The 23,908-nt window shown below is 39.1% G+C and overlaps 1 protein-coding gene across 9 annotated transcripts in view; it reads left to right on the forward strand.

Moving 5' to 3' along the window:
- The window catches only part of MYO5A (myosin VA), a 218,209-nt gene that overhangs the window by 157,496 nt on the left and 36,805 nt on the right, over positions 1-23,908 (forward strand). For 4 of the 9 annotated variants that reach the window (XM_023227136.3, XM_023227138.2, XM_023227143.3 and 1 more), the window contains exons 23-30: positions 960-1,053; positions 3,353-3,501; positions 8,012-8,125; positions 14,696-14,839; positions 15,058-15,111; positions 17,202-17,429; positions 19,855-19,863; positions 21,716-21,816. In XM_023227136.3, the coding sequence (XP_023082904.2) occupies positions 960-1,053; positions 3,353-3,501; positions 8,012-8,125; positions 14,696-14,839; positions 15,058-15,111; positions 17,202-17,429; positions 19,855-19,863; positions 21,716-21,816 (893 nt within the window). The remainder of the gene's footprint in view (positions 1-959; positions 1,054-3,352; positions 3,502-8,011; positions 8,126-14,695; positions 14,840-15,057; positions 15,112-17,201; positions 17,430-19,854; positions 19,864-21,715; positions 21,817-23,908) is intronic. The other 5 variants (XM_023227137.3, XM_023227141.3, XM_023227144.3 and 2 more) reach the window with 2 other exon arrangements.

Below are 23,908 nucleotides of genomic sequence, written 5' to 3' on the forward strand. Positions count from 1 at the left end.
ACATTGACATTGTTGTAATGTCAATGCTTATTTAAACATGGAATAAAAGCACTAGTTCTCAGCCTTGTAAAACTCTTTTTTTTTTTAGACAGAGTCTCGCTCTGTCGCCCAGACTGGAGTGCAGTGGCGCAATCTCGGCTCACTGCAAGCTCCGCCTCCTGGCTTCACGCCATTCTCCTGCCTCAGCCTCCCGAGTAGCTGGGACTACAGGCACCCGCCACCTCGCCCAGCTAATTTTTTTGTATTTTTAGTAGAGACGGGGTTTCACCGTGTTAGCCAGGATGGTCTTGATCTCCTGACCTCGTGATCCGCGCGCCTCAGCCTCCCAAAGTGGTGGGATTACAGGCGTGAGCCACCACGCCCAGCCTCAGCCTTGTAAAACTCTTAAAGAGAGATGAAAGAGAAATTATCTTTCTTAACATAGATATCAGGGAGAATCAAAAGGTCTTCAGTGAATTTCCCAGACTAAAACATCCTCACATCCTTCTTAACCTCCTTAATCTCTCCACTTGAATCATGGGTACACATAAACTTTATGTGAAAGCGTTGAAATAAGACGGTAATATCAATTACCTTTGAGAGCAAATGCTAACATTAGTGCCAGGCAATTTTTTAATGTTTAAGGCATAAAGTAAAAAACTATCACCATCCTTATCCTTCAAGAATTTCTAGTCTATTCTGTAAAAGAGGAAAGTAAATCATTTGTGACGGATATAAAGAGCATATACAGGGTCTTGTGGTAGCACAGGGAAAAGACAGCTAATTGAAAGGGGTTTCAGGAAGGTTCTTGGGAGGGAGTAATGCTTGAGCCAGTTTGTAAGGTTACTAGACATAACCAGGCAAAGATAGGAAGCACAGAGTTGGTGGAAGTAAGGAATGACTGCTTATGGTCTTTATCCTTGGTCATCAGGCTTCCTCTGTCCATTGCAGCCACCTCACTTTATTGTTTCATTTCATAGCTGGTATCAAATCTGAAGGAAGAAAATACTTTGCTGAAGCAGGAAAAAGAAGCCCTCAATCACCGCATTGTGGAGCAGGCTAAGGAGATGACAGGTAAAGCTTACACGTGTACTACACGCCAACCAACCTCACACCAAAGTTGTATAAGTTACAGTGTTACTTGATGAGTTACACAATGTTATTTAGAGTTTAAATATTTTTAAAAGTTGAGGCTATCATCAGCAAATGTACAAAGTTCCAGGACGCAAGAGATCACATATTTTGGTTGAATTAGTTGGTTGATAAATTGTAAATCTGGTATCTCTAGGTACAAATGTGAACTCAGGTTCAGTCAGTGTCATAAGTAATTTTTTTAAAAAATTAAATTTGTTCTGCATGTGTGATTCATTAGTTAAGGCTTATAGGATTCCTAATGTTTTAGTAAGAATTTTTGAGCTAATATGTGTATATTTATATGTGTGTGTGTGTGTGTGTGTGTTGTCTTTTTTTGGGCTAAATCAATGGATATTATTCTAAGATTCACCACTTTTTTCTATTAAGCTAAAAAAACACTAATTTTTTAAATAGAGAACTAACCAGATATGGACATTTATTCTGTTTTCTGTTTGTGGGGTAGGTTAGAATGGTGACAAATTAATAAGGATCCACATATATATAAATACGGGGTAAGAAGATACAGAGCTATACAGTAATTAGTGGTGGAAATGGAAGAGAAAAGATGGTTTGGAATGGGGATTTATTATATGAAAATAGTACATTTTCATATACATTCTGTTGATTACATTGGTATTCAAAAAAGGCAAAAATGTTCTAAGATTTTACAATGAGATAACAAAATAATAATGGTATGTTATTGGTAATAGGGATATTGAGAAAAGAGTACACATTTATGAGGCCAAATTAATGAGGCCAGTTGTTGGAGTGTTAAGTTTGAGATGTCAGCGAGGACCTCAACATGGAGGTGTTCAGAAAGCAAATCCAGATTAAAGATTAGAGAAAAAAATAAGAAGGGAGCCTAAAGATACCCATTAAAACTGTGATGGTAAGAGAGACTGCCTCACCTCTCCTAGTTGAAGGGGATAATAGAGAGGAAAGAGAAGAAAACCTGGAATTAATGACCATACTAAGGGATGAGGTAAAGAAAAGGAGCCAGAAAATAAAATTAAGAGGTGAAGGAGAAAACAGAGCCCTGGAAAGAAGGCTGCTGGGAGGCAGCATGTAACAGAAGGATCCAGAATGATGAGAATCTTCTAGGAAAATATAAAATGTTATTTGAAAGTGAACTGTAAAAACAAAGAAATGTCAGTGAGTATGCCAAGGGAAAATTTTTTGGTAGCCTCAGAACAGCTTCTGGTGAGAATAAAAGGCAACTTGTAGAATGTTTTAGAGAGAAGAAATTCATTCATTCCTGTAAAAATTATTAAAGCCCTACTCTAGGGAAGCACTGTGGTGGGCACCAGGAAAGCAGCTGTGACAAGACATTGTAGCCCTTGCGTCATGGTGCTCACAGAGAAAGCAGTGGTGAAGCTATAGAAGCAGGCAGGGCAGATTAAGATTTAACCTCAAAATATATGGGTAAAATGGAGCAAAGTGGTAGGAAGCTTAATATTATAAATATGACTGGTTGACTGATTGAGTTAAGACATATAGCTGAGATTTGAGGTTTTGTTACTTTACTTAATCTGCAGTCAAGGGCTAATCTCCAATTTCCAGATCATGTCCTAGCCAAAAACAAACCATAGCCACAGAGAGGGTGGAGGGGTTAGGTAAATGGAGAAGACAAGGTTTCCTCAGCAGCACGTGGGGGATGACCAAGAAACACACAACACAGCTGGCCAGGCTTTTTATCTGGCCTTTTATCTGGTTAGAAGCTGCAGAGTAATAGGACAGCAGGGGAGGTTAAAGTCATAGAAAATGTAAGATAGAACCATGAGATGGTAAATGAAGAGAGACTCTGTAGAATAGGACAGCTGGGTCCACTGAAAAGTTGCCATTCTCTTGAGAAATATCTCTGACTTTTGGAGAGAGTATACTACTTTGGGCAAAAGAATTTTATGAATAAAATACCACTGGAATAAAAATACATATAGTTTAGTTACTAGACAGTGACTAGTGGAAGTTTTTCAAGGATGTGCTGTAACCAGTGTATCAATTAGTGGGACTAAGGCCAGAGTACGGGCAATAATTCAGTAGATGATTGTTAATATTAATAAATTATTTCATTTTTTGGTCATTTTTTCTTTTCCTAAATTTTACTAAGACACTCTTCATGGATCACAGTGATACTAAAAGTAAAATTCCCTGCAGAGAAACTGGAAATCAGTACACATGTTTACACAATTGCATTTTCAAGGGGTCATCTTTGGTATGCATATCCTTTATTTAATTTCAGAAACTATGGAGAAGAAGTTAGTAGAAGAAACAAAACAACTGGAGCTCGACCTTAATGATGAAAGACTGAGATATCAGAACCTTCTGAATGAGTTCAGTCGCCTAGAAGAACGATATGATGACCTCAAAGAAGAGATGACCCTTATGGTGGTGAGTCAAACACTTTTGCTTTTTTTAATGAAAAATTTTAAACATATACAAAAGTAAATAGAATAGTAGAATGAACCTCCATATCTTCCGTGTGCCTACCACCCAATTCCAGAATGTTCAACACATATTTACCTCCCATTCCATCTCCCCAACCCACTCCATCCAATGGATTGGATTATTTTAAAGCAAATCTCAGAAATAATATAATTTTATGCACAAGTACTTCAGTAAAGTCAAACACTTTAAAGACTTTGCTAAATGATAGTATAAAGTCAGTACAGTTGAATTTTTGTTTTTGTTTTTGTTTTGAGACGGAGTCTCGCTCTGTCATCAGGTGGAGTGCAGTGGTGCAATCTCGGCTCACTGCAACCTCCGCCTCGCAGGTTCAAGTGATTCTCCTGCCTCAGCCTCCTGAGTAGCTAGCTGGAACTACAGGCACCCACTGCCACGCCTGGCTAATTTTTTGTATTTTTAGTAGAGACGGGGTTTCACCATGTTGGCCAGGATAGTCGCAATCTCCTGACCTAGTGATCTACCCACCTTGGCCGCCTCCCAAAGTGCTGGGATTACAGGCATGAGCCACTGCGCCCAGTCAGTTGAACTTTGTTTCATATATTGAATGGCCTAATGAAACATTTACATGTAGACTGGTTTTGATTATAATTTTGAAGACATGTTCCTATGAAAAGAAAATTCAGTCTCCATTTATAATGAATTATCTATTTCAAGGACTCTTCTGCATTTTCCAATGTACCTTTCATACTTGTAATAATTCTGCACATTCTCCCTATTCCACATATCCTGCTATCAGAAAACAAAGAGTTCCCAAGCTCTCTTGTTGCCTACGAGTACCAGCCTTAAAGGTAACCTAATTATACAAATGACTAGAAATGCTTTGAAATATCTCATAAAAAGCCAGATAATTCAGTATCTGTGGAGCAGAGTATTTGCTTCACATTTTGCTTCTATCTGGACCTATTGACAAAGTTCATTACAATATGACACTTAAAAAGTCAAAATAAAAGAGATTATGTAATATGAAAGATAGGCTCTCATCACCTTGCAGATGAGAAAATCCTGTCTAAAAGAGACTAAAAAGCTAATACAAATCCCACATTGGACCATTATTTCAACCCTCACTACTGTGATTTATGTGTGACAAAGAGAAATTAGAAGTAGATGTAAGTCACCATTATAACTGTTCTTACAATTGACAAATCTAAAGACCCTTGTTAAGCTTCACCTTCCTTGATCACCATGCTCCCCTTGGTCCCATTGAAACCTTTCTTCCTTCACATTCTGTAATTCTTAGCTTTCTCTAGAATTGTTTTCTTCTTTTTCAGTGTTTATGTTCCCCAGTTCCATTCTTTGGTATATTTTTGTTCACTGTATTTATTAGATGACCATGCCAACATTTATGGTTAATCTCTGTTTCAGTTATGGTTAGAGCTAAACTTTATAACCTATAAGTAGGTGTTTCTGAGACCCCCTAGTTATTTGGGATGTTAATAAGTGGCATTGGAGAAGAAATTCTGAGGTAAAATAAATGTAATCTACCAGGTTAAACAGAGATAAACAGATGTCTTTTCTGCAGAATTTCTTGGATTCTTCAATAGTGCATGCAATATGAATTTCAGAAAATAAAATGAGAGAAGCAGGTAGCATACATGTATCCCTCTCTGAGCATATTCCAGAGACATCCATCTGTGAGGAGGTCATGGGTCTCTTTAGTCAAGGGGGTGGCCATTTCTAGAAGGGCCCTCCAGTGACGCCATCCTCCAGCAGCTTGACACAGCTCCTCCTTTCTTCTAAGCAAGTCTGCCTGCTCTCCATCTGTTCCCAGCAGTGCTCTAGGGGTAGTTTTAGTTGCTGAATTTCTTATTTCTCAGTCATGTGTCCTCTCCATTGTGTATGCCTGTGACTCACTGTCATTCCTCTTGGGAGACAAAATGGTCAGAGGAAGGGAAAAGGAGAAAGCAGAGGAAGGGAGATAAGAGCTCGCTTGCTTTCCACTTGTCTCTTCACTAGATCTCATTTCCTAGCTCCAGATGTAGTCCAGATCACAGGTTTTGCAGAAAACATTTGCCCAGAATTGCAGAGAATAAAAAACTTGATCTTATAACCCAAGACAATTAAAATATTAGCGACAATATCTTATTTTAATGTTTAGGTACAACTGAACAGCTAACAGATGAGTACTTGACTAATATTAGACTGACACTCTTCTGCAAATGGCATTCTCACTGCTTCAATCCAGAGCTAATGAAGCATTTGGTCGTAAACAGGGTTGTCATATGAATGGAGGAAACTCTAGGGAGGGGACTTGATAAGCTGCCTCCAGGCTTCCCATAACCTATGTGATACATGGGCCCAAGAACACTAGTAAGCTAATAGTGTCACTTATTACCAGCCTGTAGAGTTGTTGGCCCTAGTACAAGAGTGTAGCATTTTTCTCCAAGAACATTGGGTTGTCCAGACAATATAGGGGCAGAGGCAATGAGGAAGGACCAATCCAGGGCTAAGGAGTTTCAAGCCAATGATGAAAAGATGATGAGGCATGGGAATACAGGCTTATGAAGTGTTTAAAGGTAAATTAATTCCAGAGAGTGGAGGGAAACCAGCATGTCAATCATGGGGTCATTAGTCTTGGCAAAGGGTATAAAACAGGTTCTGGAAAAGAAGGAATCATGGGAGAAATCAGGAGCAGAAGAGGAGGGAGATGCAGATCTTGAAGGAGAACATGTTGATCTAGTCAAATATATGTCCTTGTAATTGAAAAACATATAAACGGGGGAGCAAAATCCTAAAAACAGAGAACTGAAAAGTTACCAACAAGGAAGTTGCTGAATCACTGCAGTCCCCTAAATATCACAGCAGCAGCAGTTAACATTCATTGAATGCTTGTTATGCCACACCAGACTGTTTACTTGCACACTCTTATTTAATCCTCACACAGACCCTATGAGATAGAAATTAGTACCCTTTTTTTCCTGATGATGAAACTGAGGCCTAGAAAAGTTGGGTAAAGGACAAGTAAGTGGAAGAGCTGGTATTCCTGCCTAGCTCTGTCTCCTTTCAGACCCAGAGCACTTAACCACTGCCCTGTATCCAAAAGTTACATTAAATAGCAAAAAGCAATGTTGCTTCTATTAATGCCTTAAGGTATTCCTTGTATAATGATAGATATATGTGGGAAGACAGGGATCTCTCTCATTTTTAATAAGCTTATTAAAAATCTTTGTCCTGGTGTTTATCTGGACTACCTATTTTTCTTAGTGATACAACCAGTTTATTAAATAAATGCCATTCATACAACTGTGGTCTTGGGCTGGAAACTTTAAGTAAGAGTGCCTGTGTCTGTAAACAGACAGTGAATTTGAGTGCCTTTGACTTCATCTGTGATGATTATCCCCTTTAGTGTGCACCCCAGTTTCTGGATTGTTTCAGAGGTGCTGGTGTTCTTGGATCTTCCCTTCACTTTGCAGTACAGGTTGGGCTGGCCTGGGAGACTTTTAAGTGTCTCTGAATGAGTCTTCTCTCCATAAGCCTGGGTGTTGGAAGGGAAGAGACAAAGAAGCTCTTTGTGGCTTCCAGCTCTTTTCCAGCAGCTGGGGAAAGGTACAAAGAAAACTGGACAGATGAGAAAGCTCTCGGAGGCCTTTCTGAAGCCCTCAGGACTTTAACATTGAAAGATAAAGGCCACTGGATCTTTCCACCTCTCCTGCTGGGGACATGCTAAGAGCCCAGCCTTTTAATTCCTTCTTCCCTCAAGTTATTCTCTAACCCCTTCTCCTACAGGAGGGAAGGGTGTGTCATTGCTAAACTTTTCTATTCCCCATGAGCTTTCTGAACACTAATTTCCTAAGTATTACATGTCATAAAAATGCCACCCGGATGTCTTGAGGTAATAACCGAGGGCTCTTCAGAGGATTACTAGAGCAGCTTTCTTACCTCTGCTGTACTGTCCATCCTGCCCACTGATCACTCCAAAGATTTAACTTCATGTATTAAAGTGACAGAAATTAGAGCTGCCTGTGTGAACGCCTTCATCTTTCCTTTAAACCATTTTTGCCCAATTACCATGCAGTAAAATGATTGTGCATGCCATTTCAATATATTTTATGAGGTTTTTGATAAGTTTTATTTGATTACAGCACTAAAGTCAGTGCTTGGAAGCTTTACCCAGTGCTTCACTGAGCACTGCTTCACCCAGTGTGACTGACCGCTCAAAGCTTTCAACATCCAAAGGGTACTCCACTAATAATCACAAGTGATTTTTATTTGGGCATTTGGATTTGCAACTGTTCTTGTCATGTCATGCCAGTGTACCTTTTTCTTTGAAGAGGTGACCTTTTTGTAATTATTTGGTCAAAACAATATGGAACAGATCACTTGGGCACCAATACAAGTCAGGCAGTAGGGATAAGAACCAAGTCAAGGTGGATGCTGTCTTAACTATGCCTAGACTAATTATGTTGTGTTAATTATACCTGGGTTATTTGCCTTGCAGCATGTGCCTAAGCCTGGACACAAGAGGACAGACTCCACCCACAGCAGCAACGAGTCTGAATATACCTTTAGCTCTGAAATTGCAGAAATGGAAGACATTCCATCGAGGACAGAGGTACAGTTTAGACATCTGCCACTGAAAGTAGGATGTGAGCATGCTGTTGTTAACAAGGAACATTTCCATTGCAGAGCAGACTCCAATTGGCCATAAACGTAGTGTTTGTTTGAATCATTTATTCTTCATAAGTGACCTGTAGATACAAACTTATCTTATTTACCTTTTTGTACACTTAAGTGCTATGTACATACCTATTGCATATTTTTTGTCAATACATATTTTAATTTTAATTTTTAATGCAATTTTGATGGTGAGATTTTATTTTTGTAATTCTCTTTTACCCCTAACATGATGTGTATACAGGATTTTATTTCAGACTGAGGTAAATTATTTTATTTTATTTTATTTATTTATTATTTACTTTATATCTATAGACCACCGCTGTAGACAGAGGTAAATTATTTTTCAAGTAAGCCCTTTGTCCTTGAATATCATAAACACTGGCGCCCCAGAGTTTAGCAAAACTGCTGCCTCTGTTTTTTGCCAGTGTTTACCAATGTAACTTTCTTCTACAAAATGCATGGAAAATAGTTTAGAAATCTGCTTTAATGTTTTGTGTTATGTTGTATGAAACCAAAATGATGTATTACTATAACTCCAAGAGTATAGTGATTTCTAGTTAGATTATTCCCAACCAATTCTAAGATCTTTTTAAATATGATATAGTTTCAATAATGGATAATTCAGATACAACTGTCCTATTTTTATATTGTATTCTTTGAAAATGGCCAAATCAGAAATAGACTGCTTCTGGCAGAATAGCTAGAGAAATTGAGTCATTCTTTCCTTTCTTGTCTTAGTTCTACTTAAGAATGAAGTTTCTGCCGTCTCATTCTGTTTTGAAGAAAAATGTTTTATAGTCTGAATGTCATATCATTGGAATCATACATACAAGAAGGATAAGTAATTTGTCCAAGTTCACAGCTTATCAATGGTAGATCCAGCATACTAACTGAGGCTTGTCTCTTTAGAATTCATGTTCTTAAGCCATTATATTCTACTGACTTCCATCCAGGGATTCTACACTGCAAGTCTCCAAATGCCTTTTCTATCTATAGCTAACATTGGCTGGGCCCATGGATATAACAGTATGGCCAGTGTATAGCAGGATAGAGGTTTTTCCAGTTATCTATAGCTATGTAATAATTGATCTCAAATTGTAGTGTTTTTTTAAAAAAATAGTAATTTATTATTACTCATAATTCTGTGGGATTTGACTGAGGAGTTCTTCTGCTCCATGTGATGGTGGTCGGAGTGCCTCATGTAGCTGCATTCTGTAGAGTGCTTGCTTCTCTTCCCTGGGCCTCTCCATGTAGCCTCTCTTCAGCAGCAGGTAGGTGGGTTCTAAGAGTGAGAGACTAAAAGATACCAGGCCTCTTAGAGCTAGGCCTAGAACTGGCCCAGTGTTAGTTCTGCCACATTCTGGTCAAAGAAAATCACAAGGCCAGCCCAGATTCAGGGCAAAGAGGATAGATTCCATCTCTTGTTGGGAGGAAAGACTTGTATGTTGAGAATAATCATTGGTGCCATCATACCACAAGGACTTTGAAGATTTCAAAATTAGGACTTCTGAGCCTTCAATAGATAGGAAGGTTTTAGGATTATATCCTATTGATCTCAGTGGGAGTACTCACTTGCAATAGTCGTAGGGAAATACATTTACAAACTGCCCAGTCCAGTGTAGTACCACTTTAGCAGCTCCTGCTGGTAGGGGGAAGCCATAATAAAAAAAGGTGTGCTTGCTGGAAACCAGTCTGTAGCTCTCTGGAGAATTCGCCTGCCGGCCCCACTTGTTTTACAGCCCTCCTGCGCTTGCAGATCTTCATGGGCTGGGTTGATGTTGCTTTGGAACCAGTGCTCCTCTTGCTTGGTGTGCCCCTCTTTTAGGAGCTGTCGACTGATGATCCCTGTTCTGCTTCTGCTCTCAAGCTTTCTCACACCTTTCACATCTGGGGAAGGGTCACCAGAACTTTCTCAGCTATCATTAGGAGTTGTTTCAGAATGACTGCCAGGCCTGTAATGGTGGTAATTTTGTGACTACATTCAGTTATTTTGATTTTCCTCAGATGAGAGACTAGTGTTATTTTTTAGGTCAAAGAGCTTCGCTGTCTTAGAAAAGCCCTGGGTGACAAAGTCCTTACTAAGGCAAGAAAGCGAAACAAAACCTCAGAAACTTCTCTGGGACAGATGGCCCAATCTTCCTTCTTGTTCATGGGGTATAACGAGGACATCTCTTTAGTTAGACGTGTCATCAGGGCTCAGAATGGGCACCATCGGGAGTACCCTTAAATAATTACCAATATTTATGCCTTAAGTCATTTTGCATTTTTCACATGTAATCTTTTGTGATCTTCTATCTTCTATTTTAATACTCTTATCCACAGAATTTTGCTCTTGTCCAGTAGTCAACTAGTTGTTTATGTAGTATTAACCGATATCTGAAGTTACCCCATCACATTTTTTTCTTTTCTTTCTTTTTTTTTTTTTTTGCTACTTCTAGTTGTCAAAACACCATCCCATTTTAATAAGAGGCTTCCTTTTAAACAAAAAGTGCCCATTCAAGGCTCAAAGGAATGATTTCCAAATGATATTTTAGGTATAATGAATGACATATTACATTCATTTCTAGAATGAAAGGTTCTGTGACTGTGTAAGAAAAGATGAAATAATTTAAAATTTCAGGGACATATACATCATTCATAATGAACAAACATTAAAATATATAATATGGAATGTTTAAATTGTAAATAAGCGTCAATATAAGTATTTTATGCTTAATTTTTATGGGGGACATATAGAAAAGAATTTTTATACGAATGAAACTCTATAGTGATTTCATGTTGTGGCAAGATGTTATATCTGTTCTGCTAAGTCAGGACAGACTTTATTATAAAGATTATATACCTAAACTTTTTCTAATTGTTGAGTATTACAAAGTAGGCAGAAAGAAAAAGTTCAGGTGTAATTAATTTGTGGACAAATGACTTTGACAGCCTATAAATGCCTACTTCTTTGTTCAGTTGATTCTTCTTGGGTTGTTTTAGAACTGGAATAACACTTAACACTACTATGAATTCACAAAAGACCAAAGGTAGCTAGTGAATATACAATTCCTGAAAATAAAAATTATTCAGTCTCATCAAAAGCCAAAGAAGGCCAGGCGCAGTGGCTCATGCCTGTAATCCCAGCACTTTGGGAGACCCAGGCGAGTGGATCACCTGAGGTCAGGAGTTCGAGACCAGCCTAGCCAACATGGTGAAACCCTGTCTCTACTAAAAATACAAAAAATTAGCCAAGTGTGGTGGCAGGCACCTGTAATCCCAGCTACTCAGGAGACTGAGGCAGGAGAATTGCTTGAACCCAGGAGGTGGAAGTTGCAGTGAGCCGAGATTGCACCACTGCATGCCAGCCTGGACAACAAGAGCAAAACTCTGTCCAAAAAAAAAAAAAAAAAGTCAAAGAAATGCAAATTAAATCAACAACAAAGTGCCACTTTTGGTCTATTAACTGAGCTAAATGTTTTTTTTTAATTATAACAGTCACTACTGTTCAAGGCAAGGTGGTGATTGCTGATAGAAGTGTAAATTGGCCAATTTGATGGACTTATAAGAAGTTAATGTTTAGATATTTGTATACTGGAGTGTTTATTTTAGTAATATTCCAATAGCAAAAAATTAGAAACAACTTCAACACCCATCAGTAAAACAATAGCTAAGCAAATGGTGACACACCTGACTATATATTTAAATATCATATTATAAATTTGGGAAACAATGCAATGCCAAGTTTAAAAGATCATATAAAATTATAATGACAATATTATTCTAATTCTTTATATCTATAGATGCATAGAGAAAAAGACTAAGAAAAAATTATAGTTTTTCTGTGGAGATAGGATTATGGCGTGTTTTTCTTCTTTGAATTTTTCTTATTTCCTAAATTTTCTGTAAAAGCTTATTCTGCTCTCATATCAGAAAAGCAAAAGTAAATATTCTCTTTTTAAACAATTGGGTAGATTTGCCAATCATTTAATAATTATACATTGACCATTTAGTTAAATAAATGATTGCTGCCATTCTCTTGCTCCTCCATCCTCACTTCTGTCTCTCTAACAAAGGGACTCTTTATCTTCTTCTACATTAATTCTAATAGTACAATTATTTCTCCTTACCTCATTAAAAATTAAAACCTTGGCCGGGCGCGGTGGCTCAAGCCTGTAATCCCAGCACTTTGGGAGGCCGAGACGGGCGGATCACGAGGTCAGGAGATCGAGACCATCCTGGCTAACACGGTGAAACCCCATCTCTACTAAAAATACAAAAAACTAGCCGGGCGAGGTGGCGGGCGCCTGTAGTCCCAGCTACTCCGGAGGCTGAGGCAGGAGAATGGCGTGAACCCGGGAGGCGGAGCTTGCAGTGAGCTGAGATCTGGCCACTGCACTCCAGCCTGGGCGACAGAGCGAGACTCCCTCTCAAAAAAAAAAAAAAAAAATTAAGACCTTAAGTAAACATGTTAAAACAATTATGGCACCCACAACTTCCATAAAGATGGTTAGTTGTTTCCATTATTTTTAAGCTGTAATTAGTGTACCTTTATTTATCCTAGTAGGTCTCACTGTGATTCTGTTTTGGAACCAGTTGACACACTTTTAAAATGTTATTAGGTTATTCTTCAGTTTATTAAAAACTATACAGTCGTCCCTTGGTTTCCACAGGGGATTGGCTCCAGGACTTTCATGAATACCGAAATCTAAGGATGCTCAAGTCTCTTATATAAAATGCAGTAGTATTTACATATAACCTATGCACATCCTTCCATATTCTTTAAGTCATCTCTACGTTACTCATAATACCTAAGAAAAGCTATGTAACTATAGCATTATTTAATACCTAAGAAAATATATAATTAAATAAAACATTATTTAATACCTAAGACAAATACAGCATATTGTAATACCTAAGACAATATAAATGCTATGTAAACAATGCAGTATAACAGTTATTATACTGTATTGTTGTGTATTTGTAATAAAAAGCCAAAGTGCGCAGTGCAGGCCTATCTGCAGAGCCAAGGCTGGGCTTTATGTCTATTTTAGGAGTCTCTTCTTAGTGGGGACACAGCCCAGCCTAACCAAGCAACGTTTTGTTAAAGTAGTGAGGGCTAAACTCTTTTCACTGTTTTCTGAAGAGGCAGTAAGTATTCTAACAGTAAAAATGTGATAATCATTTTTATTTTTATTGTTTGGGAGGTTTTTTTTGGAATATTTTTGATCCACAGTTGGTTGAGTCTGAGAGGATGTGGAACCCACAGATGCAGAACCCAAGGATATGGAGGGCTGAGTGTATATGTTTTGGTTTTTCAGATTTCAGTTTTCTATGTGTGATCTCAATATATTTATGCTGGCATTTCATATTTTCAAAAATCATTCTTCCTGATTGCAAATGTAGAACCTGCCCATTGTAAACAATTTAAATATAGGAATGTACAACGTAAAGAAATGAAACTTTCCCATAGTACATTCTGTCCTCTAAGATAACCATTGATGGCCTTCCAAATTTTTATATGCATGTGCTAGGTATACATTTACAAGTCACATGCATTTGTGTTGTATTAACAAAAGCAAGGTATATTTTCTGTCCTACAGTTTGTGTGTTCGTGTAATACTTTAAGACATATTTATCTGCTCATGTTGATATATTTCATTCTTTTTTTTTTTTTTTTTTTTTTGAGACAGAGTCTCGTTCTGCTGCCCCAGCTGGAGTGCAATGGTGCGATCTCAGCTCACTGCAACCTCCACCTCCTGGGTTCAAGCGATTCTCCTGCCTCTGCCTCCTGAGTAGCTGGGATTACTAACGCGTGCCACCACACCTGGCTAATTTTTGTATTTTTAGTAGAGACGGAGTTTCACCATGTTGGAGTCAGGCTAGTCTTGAGCTCCTGACCTTGTGATCTACCCGCCTCGGCCTCCCAAAGTGCTGGGATTACAGGCATGAGCCACCATACCCCACCTACTTCATTCTTTTTAACAGCTAAAAAATATTTCACAGTTTGGCTATACCGTAATTTATTTAAGCAACTGTCCTATTGACTGACATTCGGATTCTTGCCAGTTTTTGCAATTACAAAAAAAAATGCTGCAATGAATATCTTTTTCCATATATTTTTATATACTTGTGTAAGTATTTCTGTGGGATTAATTCCTAAATGTAGATTTGCTAGGTTAAAGGTATGCACATTTAAATTTTAGTAAGTTCAGCAAAATCGCCCTTTTCAAAGGCCTACCTTTACTTCCACCAATATCGTGTGAGACACTGTGGCTACCACAGAGCATCATGAATCTTTTTAGTCTTTGCCAATCTGATAGGGGAGAAGTAGCAGCTCAGTGTTGTTTAATTTGCATTTCTCTCATTGTTAGCTAGGTTGAGCATTTTTAAAATATATTCTCTAGATGTTTGTATTTCTTATTCTGTAAGTTTGCCTATTTTTCCGTTGAACTATTTGTCATTTTCTCATTGACTTTTATGTCTTCTGGCTTGTCTTGACCATCTTATGATTCCTGGTGTTTAGGAGCCAAGTGAGAAGAAGGTACCTCTGGACATGTCATTGTTTCTTAAGCTCCAAAAGCGGGTCACAGAGCTGGAGCAGGAGAAGCAGATGATGCAGGATGAGCTGGACCGCAAGGAGGAGCAGGTGCTCCGCAGCAAGGCCAAGGTGCACAGCACAGCCCATCCGCAGAGCTGAGGCGGGGCTTTATGTCCATTTCAGCAGTCTTTTCCTTAGTGGGGACTCAGCCCAGCCTATCCAAGCAGCACTTGGTTAAAATAGTGAGGGCTAAACTCTCTTCCCTGTTTTCTGTAGAGCAAGTAAATATTTTAAGAGTAAAAATGTGACGATTAAAATATAAAACTTTTACTTTAACTTTTCCCTAGGAAGAAGAAAGACCACAAATTAGAGGTGCAGAACTGGAATATGAGTCACTCAAGGTAATGGGGAGTTTCTGCTCAAGACTTTGAATATTTTGTTTTGGCAAGAGGCCCACTCAGAGCCTCTCTTTTTCTCAGAGAACATCCTTAAGGGCTGGAGGTTGTACCAGAGGTCCTAGCTTCAGCCTTATTCTGCATTACTTCTTGTTGTTTCTTTTTATAAATTCCATTTCATATAAGCTATACTTCAGTCTAAACAAGAACAGGAGAAGTAGCTGCCATTCAAGGCTGTGGTAGTAAAGGACGTGGACTGTAGGATCGGCCACTATAAAGATCCAATTGGGTGTGATGGGGCAGACCAGACATAGAAGTAGGAATCTGCTCTCCAGATCTTCTCCTGCCTCACACAATAATGAATGAATAAAAACATTCTCTGTAGTATGAATGAAGCCTGGATCGCAAAGCATTAGATTAGTGGCTCTCAAAATATGGTCCCTGGACCAGCAGGATCAATGTCACCTGGTAGCTTGTTGGAAATGCAAATTTTCAGGCCTCACACTACTAAACTTATTAAATCAGAATCTCTGAGGGTGGACCCCAGCAATCTGTGTTTGAACAAGACCTCTGGGTGATTCTGATACACAGTAAATTTGGGAAACATTTGTAGTTTACACATCAAAGTAATGACATTTATGTGTCTTCTGTTACAGAAATGAGCAATAAGAATCTGATTATCAGTTGGTGGGAGAACGGGGATGGGAGGGAGCATTCATTTTTACAAAAGAATAGATTAATTCATGAAAGAAAGGGTTATATATTCTTAAACTAGAAAAAAGAAGGACTTTAAATAGTTTTTTAATTTTTCTTTTGAGATGGAGTCTCGCTGTGTTGCCCCAGCTGGAGTGCAGTGGCACGATCTCGGCTCACTGCAAGCTCTGACTCCTGGATTCACGCCATTCTCCTGCCTCAGCCCCCTGAGTAGCTGGGACTACAGGCGCCCGCCACCACGCCCAGCTAATTTTTGTATTTTTAGTAGAGACGGGGTTTCACCGTGTTAGCCAGGATGATCTCGATCTCCTGACCTTGTGATCCGCCCGCCTCGACCTCCCAAAGTGCTGGGATTACAGGCATGAGCCACCGTGCCCAGCCTAAATAGTTTTAATGTAACACATTGAAAGGACCCATATGGTGCTACAAACCTAAGCTTTTGTCTCTGGGAAGAAACTAAAATATTCAGTGTTTATACACAAGTGTTTCAGTATCATCAGGCCATGTGTCCTGTGCTAAATGAGGCCCCATAGTGCTTTTAAGTGCCTGTCTACATCTGTGTTTCCCAACCAGCATCTTGTGACACTTGTGTTCTAGTGTCAGTGTCACTCTGTTCTGGGTTCCTATTGCCATTGTTTGAACTGAACATGGAGTGGGCGGCACTAACTGGTGGCAGGGGCTGGCTGGTAGGACATGAAATATTGGGGGAATGAGGATGTGCATATCTTTCTGGGTGGCTGGAGGAAGGCCTTCAGCCTTGCCTCCTGCCTCCCAAGGCTCCACCCGCAATGTCACACAGAAAAGAAGTTTGAATAATGCACTATTTATTGTCATTTAGACACTAAAGGGAGTTTTACCAGTTTGAACGATATAGTAAATTTTTTAAATTAGAAGTTAAAGCCTAACGTTTCAATAGTCTTTCCATTCTGCTTTATAAAGGAAATAAGAGGAAACTACTAAAGATTTCAGGGATCCACCCATCTGATTCATTCGTTGGAAATATCCTGGCCAGCTGGACCCTCAGATTTCCCGTATATTTATCTACAAACAAAAGCTGGGCTCCATAGCACTGGCTAAACTCACCCCTTGGGTCTCAGCAGTCTCTCCATGCCAGTGAACACACCCTGGGCAGGCCAGAATACATTTGACTCTGGAATTTGGGTTGATGAAGCAAACTTCCATTGACCTTGCTCAATTCTACTTGATGTCACACTTCCTTAATTTGCAGAGCAGAGCTCCTGGCAGAACCTAGGAAGCCATTCACTAGGGTAATTCTGATGAACTTTTTCAGCAGAATTCTTCTACCAGCTTGGGAGAAGTTTGAGCATCCAATGTAAAGTTGAGGATGACAGCAATGAACTTTTCTTTGTCTTTTCATACAGCGTCAAGAACTAGAATCAGAAAACAAAAAACTGAAGAATGAGCTAAATGAGTTGCGCAAGGCCCTCAGTGAGAAAAGTGCACCAGAGGTGACTGCCCCAGGTGCACCTGCCTACCGTGTCCTCATGGAGCAGCTGACCTCTGTGAGTGAGGAGCTTGATGTCCGCAAGGAAGAAGTCCTCATCTTAAGGTCTCAACTGGTGAGCCAGAAAGAGGCCATCCAACCCAAGGTAAGCACAAGCACACAACTAAACTGGGTGTTCGGGGACTGGCCTCAATGTCTTCTTATCCTTTCCCTCCAGTTTATAGTGCAGCAAACACTTAAGAGCATTTTTAATCTAATTGAGGATTCATCATTTAAAACAAAAAAATCCCAGTGTTGTTTAAAACTATTGTAAGCATAAATTGGAATGAGCAAAAAGCAAGGGGAATCCCAAATGATCATCAAAGTTTCATCTCTCATGAGTTTTAAAATTAATCTTTTTGTAGTAATCTGGCCACAATAAATTTTGATCTAAAATAAAATTTTATTAAATACAAAACTCTAAATTTTCTTACTGCGGGAAGGCATTCAATACAACTTTAAAGTGATTTGTCGAAAATAGTTGTTTAGTTGGAGAAATAACAGATGAACCGGTTAGAAGTGAGATCAGTGAGTGGAAGTTACATGGAGATGATTTCTGCTCACTTCAGGCAGTTCTCTTTAGTAGGGGGTGCTGTCCCAGTGGGAGAGGCTGTTTCAGGATTCAACAGAAAGGACTCCCGCCCTGAGGATATAGATGGCCCTTTGAAGTCCTTCCCTACCTTCATTTGAGACCCAGCGCGGCCATATGCTGATGAGAGATGGGCCTTTCTGTCATTTGTCATCAGAGGGAATCTGAGTGATCATCTTGAAAACCTGGCCTGCCTCCCTGCCCTTGTGCATGCAGCAGAGCATCTACAGGACTCGAGGCAATCAAGGGTCCCAACTGTCTGGTGTGTCATATAAAACATATCCATGATATATAATGAGCTGGATGCCTGAAAATCTGAGAGTACTCCTCTTAGAAATGGTATTTCTGCATGCAGTTTAGATACTGTGCCTGGCATGTATGTTTGGACTTGATGAAGGGAACTCACACCTGAGATCAACACTGGTCCAAAAAATATCAAATTCTAAAAACAAGATGTTTGACTAATTTGGGGAAATAAAATTCCAGTAGTAGTGGAGTTATATAGAGAAATGGGCTTTCTTACTTTAAAACAAATCACAGGCCAGGTGTAGTGGCTCACACCTGTAATCCCAGCACTTTGAGATGCTGAAGCAGGTGGATCACGAGGTCAGGAGATCAAGACCGTCCTGGCTAACATAGTGAAACCCCATCTCTACTAAAAATACAAAAAATTAGCCGGGCGTGGAGGTGGGCACCTGTAGTCCCAGCTACTCAGGAGGTTGAAGCAGGAGAATGGCGTGAACCCGGGAGGCAGAGCTTGTAGTGAGCCGAGATCACGCCACTGCACTCCAGCCTGGGCAACACAGTGAGACTCTGTCTCAAAAACTAATAACAATAATAATAATAATCACGAACACCTTAAGCCAGAAATGAAAAGAGACCCCATTTTGACTTGGCCATATAGGTCGCACCTCACCCCCGGGCTGTCTCAGTTGGTTCCCTTGGCTACCACTGTGGCTGGGCCTCAGAAAACAAGGCTTGCAGTCTTGGTTGAGCAGAGTCCAAAATCCAGATTCCTTTCTCTAGTTCTGTTGAGACAAATTAGTATTCTTTCTAAAAAAATTTTTGATTGACAAATAATAGTTGTATATATTTATGGGGTTGCAATGTGGTAATCTCACAAGAAACTTTAGTAAAAATCAAGAGAAAGGAAAAGAGAAATGAAGCAAAGGACGTAAAAACAATCCAGCTAACAGAGCACATAGTTCTACTATCACACATTCTCCCTTGTCCAGCTCACGTACCCCATGTGACAGCTGCTCTCCTGACCCTAATGGGCTGACCCTGTCCAACTGACGTACCGGCTCACTCAGCTCCCAGCCTAAACACAGCAGCACTCATGTCCCCTCCTAGGAGAAATGCCCGTGACACTAATTAAGATCTTCCAGACTCCCCAGGGCTATTTGTCCCTCTCAGTTTCTAGTCTGAGAGACCCATCATGTCACCACTCCATTGCAGGGCAGTGATGAGCAACACCCTGAGAGCTAGGGGATGATCCGGCCCAGGCAGGTCTTGTGTGTTGGCTCCACCCCTAGAGTATTCTAGGAATCTTCCCTTGGACAAATGACTTCCTGTGGGGGACATAACTTTAACTCCACAGACCTATGATAAGAATTTCACCCACATACATTAACAGGAGGGTCATTCTCTTCCATACTCAAAGATATTTTATAACCAGAAAAATCAAAACAATTTTAAAAGAATTTCAAACTTTTGTTCCTGGAAATAGAAGTTGTCAACACATAAATATATATTAGTGTCTGTTTTATGATAGCTCCAGGAATGTTAATGTATTTACAGAGTTAATTTTAGAGAAACAACTCATGGCTGTTTTTAAATTAGCTTTTATCTGTTATGATAGGGACTCTGATGAAATTTATTTATGAAACTAAGGGTTTATTGTTTTCTCTGTTTTTTGTGCTTGCTGACTTCTGATTTTCAGGATGACAAGGTAATTATACATTTTTTTTTTTTAGTAAATACTTCTATTTAATCCTGACTTTAGTTTGCAGATATCCCCCAATAAAGGCAATTGATGCTTTCTGACCAAGTCTATTTTGATATTTTGATATTTATAAGTGAATTTCCAATTTGACTCCTTCTGATTTGGGAATTCAGTAGGGAAACAGTGGTTGTAGTAGGCTCCAGTCTGGATTATCGAGGGGACTCCATGACTTCTGATTTATAGGCAGCTCTATGACTGATTGCCGTAGTTCTGGTAGGCCATCCAGAAGTTGGGGAGGGAAGCCCTTAACTTGGAGTACATTCAGAAGCACAGGCTCTCCTGAGCTCTGATATCTACCAGTGGCAGGCTTGTTGGCTAAGGATGAAGAGAAGCCTGAGGAGCTGAGCACACTATTCTTTGCTGCCACTTTCATTTCCCTGAGTGTAGAGTCCACAGCTAGAATGAAAAGTGGCTCGTGATGAGGTTGCAAAGTCAGATTTCTCTACCATATCTTGTTTCTCTTTATACTGAGTGACAGATATTGCTGGAATTTTTCTATATAGCAAAACCCTTTTAGAACTTCTGGTCACAGGCTTGAGAGAGACAAAGTCTGAGCAGTGAATCAGGAACTTCCTAAATGCTGTAGCCCAAGTCTGAACCCATTCCCCAAGTGCCACTTTTTAGCTAAGGTAGGCACTTTTTAGCCAAGTGCCACTTTTTAGCTAAGTCTGTAGTTGGCATTAAAGTTATCTTGGAACTTGTCTTTAAGATCATGGTATTTGAAGTGTATTTTATTAAGTCTGTTTCATTGCAAGGCCTGAGCTTAGATCATGTTTACTAAAGAATCAGACGTATACTATTTAGACAAATATGTGGTCCAAAAGCTTTTGAGTTGAATTTTATGTGGAAATGTTTCCATTTAGACAAAGCCATTGGGTTCTGAAGTATATTATTTTTTTAGAGGCTACAGAGCAGGGATTCTTATTTTGCTTTAAGTTCTGGGATACATGTACTGAATATGCAGGTTTGTTACATAGGTATACATGTTCCATGGTGGTTTGCACAGCAGTGATTCTTATCTCTTACTCTTGTCTGGAAAGACAGAGTAGCTGAATAGAAGATTTTGAACTTACATTGGTTGTCAGACAGATTTGACTAAAAGGAGAAAATTAAAAAGAAAATTAAAATGTTGGCAAAAAAGTTATTTTTATATAAAATCATTAGTAATTCTGACCTGCCAGATGTTTATTTCAAAAGCTTAAGTACTATGTTATATTATACTAGAGGAAGAAAGAACTGAATGTGAGAAAAAAAACCTTAATTTTGCTGAAGCATGTAATCTGAATACTACCTTCTTTTTCTGAGTTTTTAATGAAAAAGTGAACTTTATGTCAAACTTTCATTGTTTTGTTGGGGCATCTGCTTCATTGTAACTAGTCAAAAAGTAGTAGAAAGAATGGCTTTACATTCCATTAAATTGGTACCTTGTTATTTTTCTAATGCTGTATATATATTATATACTTTATAAAAATTATATATATATTTTTTCACATAATGTAAAACACATATATGGCCCATCAGTGATTTTTATTTACAGGGCTGTGGCACTCTAGAATCTTCCCACCTTTGTAGTAGAGTGCTAGTGTTTCTCAGGAGAAAAACTGAAGTTACCTTTCTCTTAACTACCTGGGCCAAACTCCCCTCTGCAGTTACATGAGGTTGGGGCTGATGCTTTCGTGGGTCACAGGTGTGGTGGAGCACATAACCCCTGCCCCCCAATTATACCTAATAAATGTGTTATATGTCCAAAGCTTTTGAATTGAATCTTAAGGCATAAGTGTGTTATTTCCCCCCTCAGAATACAATGACAGATTCCACAATACTTTTGGAAGATGTACAAAAAATGAAAGATAAAGGTGAAATAGCACAAGCATACATTGGTTTGAAAGAAACAAACAGGTAAGTTGATCCTTCTTTTATTCATTTTGGTTTAATTGTATTGATCTTTAGCCTTCAAGCCAGCCTCTTGCACAGTAAAAGTGTTTATACATTCCTTTATATTAGACATTAACTGGCCTTCAAAGGGAATCCAAGGTTTCCAATGTATTTCTAGTTAAGATCTTCATTTATAATATAAGGTAATAGTATTGACAAAAGGTGTCAGGGAAAATATGCTTTAAATCAAAGGAAGATTTTTAAGATATTTAATGTCTTAGCTTTAAGGGGCTGCCTTGAGAAGAAAACCACCTGCTCAGGTTGTACTGTCTTAGGTAGTCACTATCGTTTGTTATTCAGGATGGTTATTTGTGAAGGTTTGTAGGGGCAACTGCAGTTTTCAGTAGTTGAAACTTAGAGTGAAGAGGAGTGATGAGGTATCTGGAATCACTTGGTGTTGGCCATGTAACTCTAAAAGGGCACCATGACTTCTAGGATAGGAGAATGAAGGCTCATATCTGGAATTCCCCTTGGCCTTACTACTACCCTTCTTTCCAGCAAAGCCTTAGTCTATTGGTCTAGGTCTCTTGGTGGATAGTTTCAGGATTGGTAAGCATAAATACTTTATAAACTGAAGAATATTGCCATACATAAAGTAAGGTGCAGTCAGCCCTAAATATCCATTGGATCCATATCTGTGGAGTCAACCAATGGAGAATGGAAAATATTTTTAAAATTACATTTGTACTGAACATGAACAGACTTTTTTCTTGTTTCTTTTCTTTCTTTTTTTTTTTTTCTTTTGAAATGGAGTTTCCCTCTTTCGCCTAGGCTGGAAGTGAAGTGGCACAATCTCAGCTCATCGCAACCTCCGCCCCCACCAGGTTCAAGCGATTTTCCTGCTTCAGCCTCCCGAGTAGCTAGGATTATAGGTGCCCACCACCACACCTGACTAATTTTTGTATTTTTTTTTTAGTGGAGACGGGGTTTTGCCACATTGACCAGGCTGGTCCCGAACTCCAGACCTCAGATGATCCACCTGCTTCATCCTCCCAAAGTGCTAGGATTACAGGCATAAACCACTGCGCCCGGCCCTATCATTATTTCTTAAAACGAAATGATTTGCAGAGTATTATAGGTAATCTAGAAATTACATATTACAAATTGGTAGGTATTGTAAGTAATCTAGAGATGATTTAAAGTATGTGGAGGATGTACGTGGTTATGTGCAAATAGTATGCCATTTTATATAAGGGACTTGAACATCTGTGGATCTTGCTATCCAAGGGAGGACCTGGAACCCAATGGATATTGAAGGATGACTGTACTTATATTCTTTTATGGACAAGGGTGGAGAATGCTTATAAAAGTATTTGGTTAAATTTAAATTTTAATTTATCAGTGTAAATTATAAACATATGTTATATCTAAGAATGTGTTAATATAGAAAGAACTGTATTATCTCACACTGTTCTTCCATCCACTTAGCTATTCAATCACCAGTGTGCCTACTTCACGCCAGACCCTGTACCACATACTGGGAATACAGTAATAAGCAAGATAAATGTGGTTCCTACTCTCACCGAAGTTATAGGCTGCTGGGGAGACAGCTGAGAGGGTTTGGACTTTATTCCAAAGATAATGGAATCCTCTGAAAGGTGTTAACTAGGAGAATGGTGTGATGAGATTTGATTTTTGGAAAGCTAGCCCAGGCTGTTATGTTAGAGAATAGATTGCAGTAGAACAAAATTGAAAGCATAAAGACCAGAGAGTAAGCCTGTAACCCAATGATTATGGTGACTTGGGTTTGGCGGGTGCCAGTTAGGATTGACATAAATGGAACGTTTTGAAAGATACATAAGAAGATGAGGTCAGAAAAATGTTTGGTTTATTGGATGTGTGGGCAAGGGATAGAGAAGCCTGAAGGCGACTCCGTGGTTTCTGCTATCTTGGTTAGATGTGGTGATACCATTTTGTGATCGTGGGACTGGAGTGTGGGGAAATACACAGTGAAGGTCATCAGTAGATTTATACATATTGGATTTAAGGAGCTGGGAAAACATCCAGAGAAAGAAGTATATTAGGCAGTTGAATATATAAATCTGTAGCCAGGAGA

Source organism: Piliocolobus tephrosceles, chromosome 6 (genome assembly GCF_002776525.5).
Source record: "Piliocolobus tephrosceles isolate RC106 chromosome 6, ASM277652v3, whole genome shotgun sequence".
Taxonomy (NCBI): Eukaryota; Metazoa; Chordata; class Mammalia; order Primates; family Cercopithecidae; genus Piliocolobus; species Piliocolobus tephrosceles.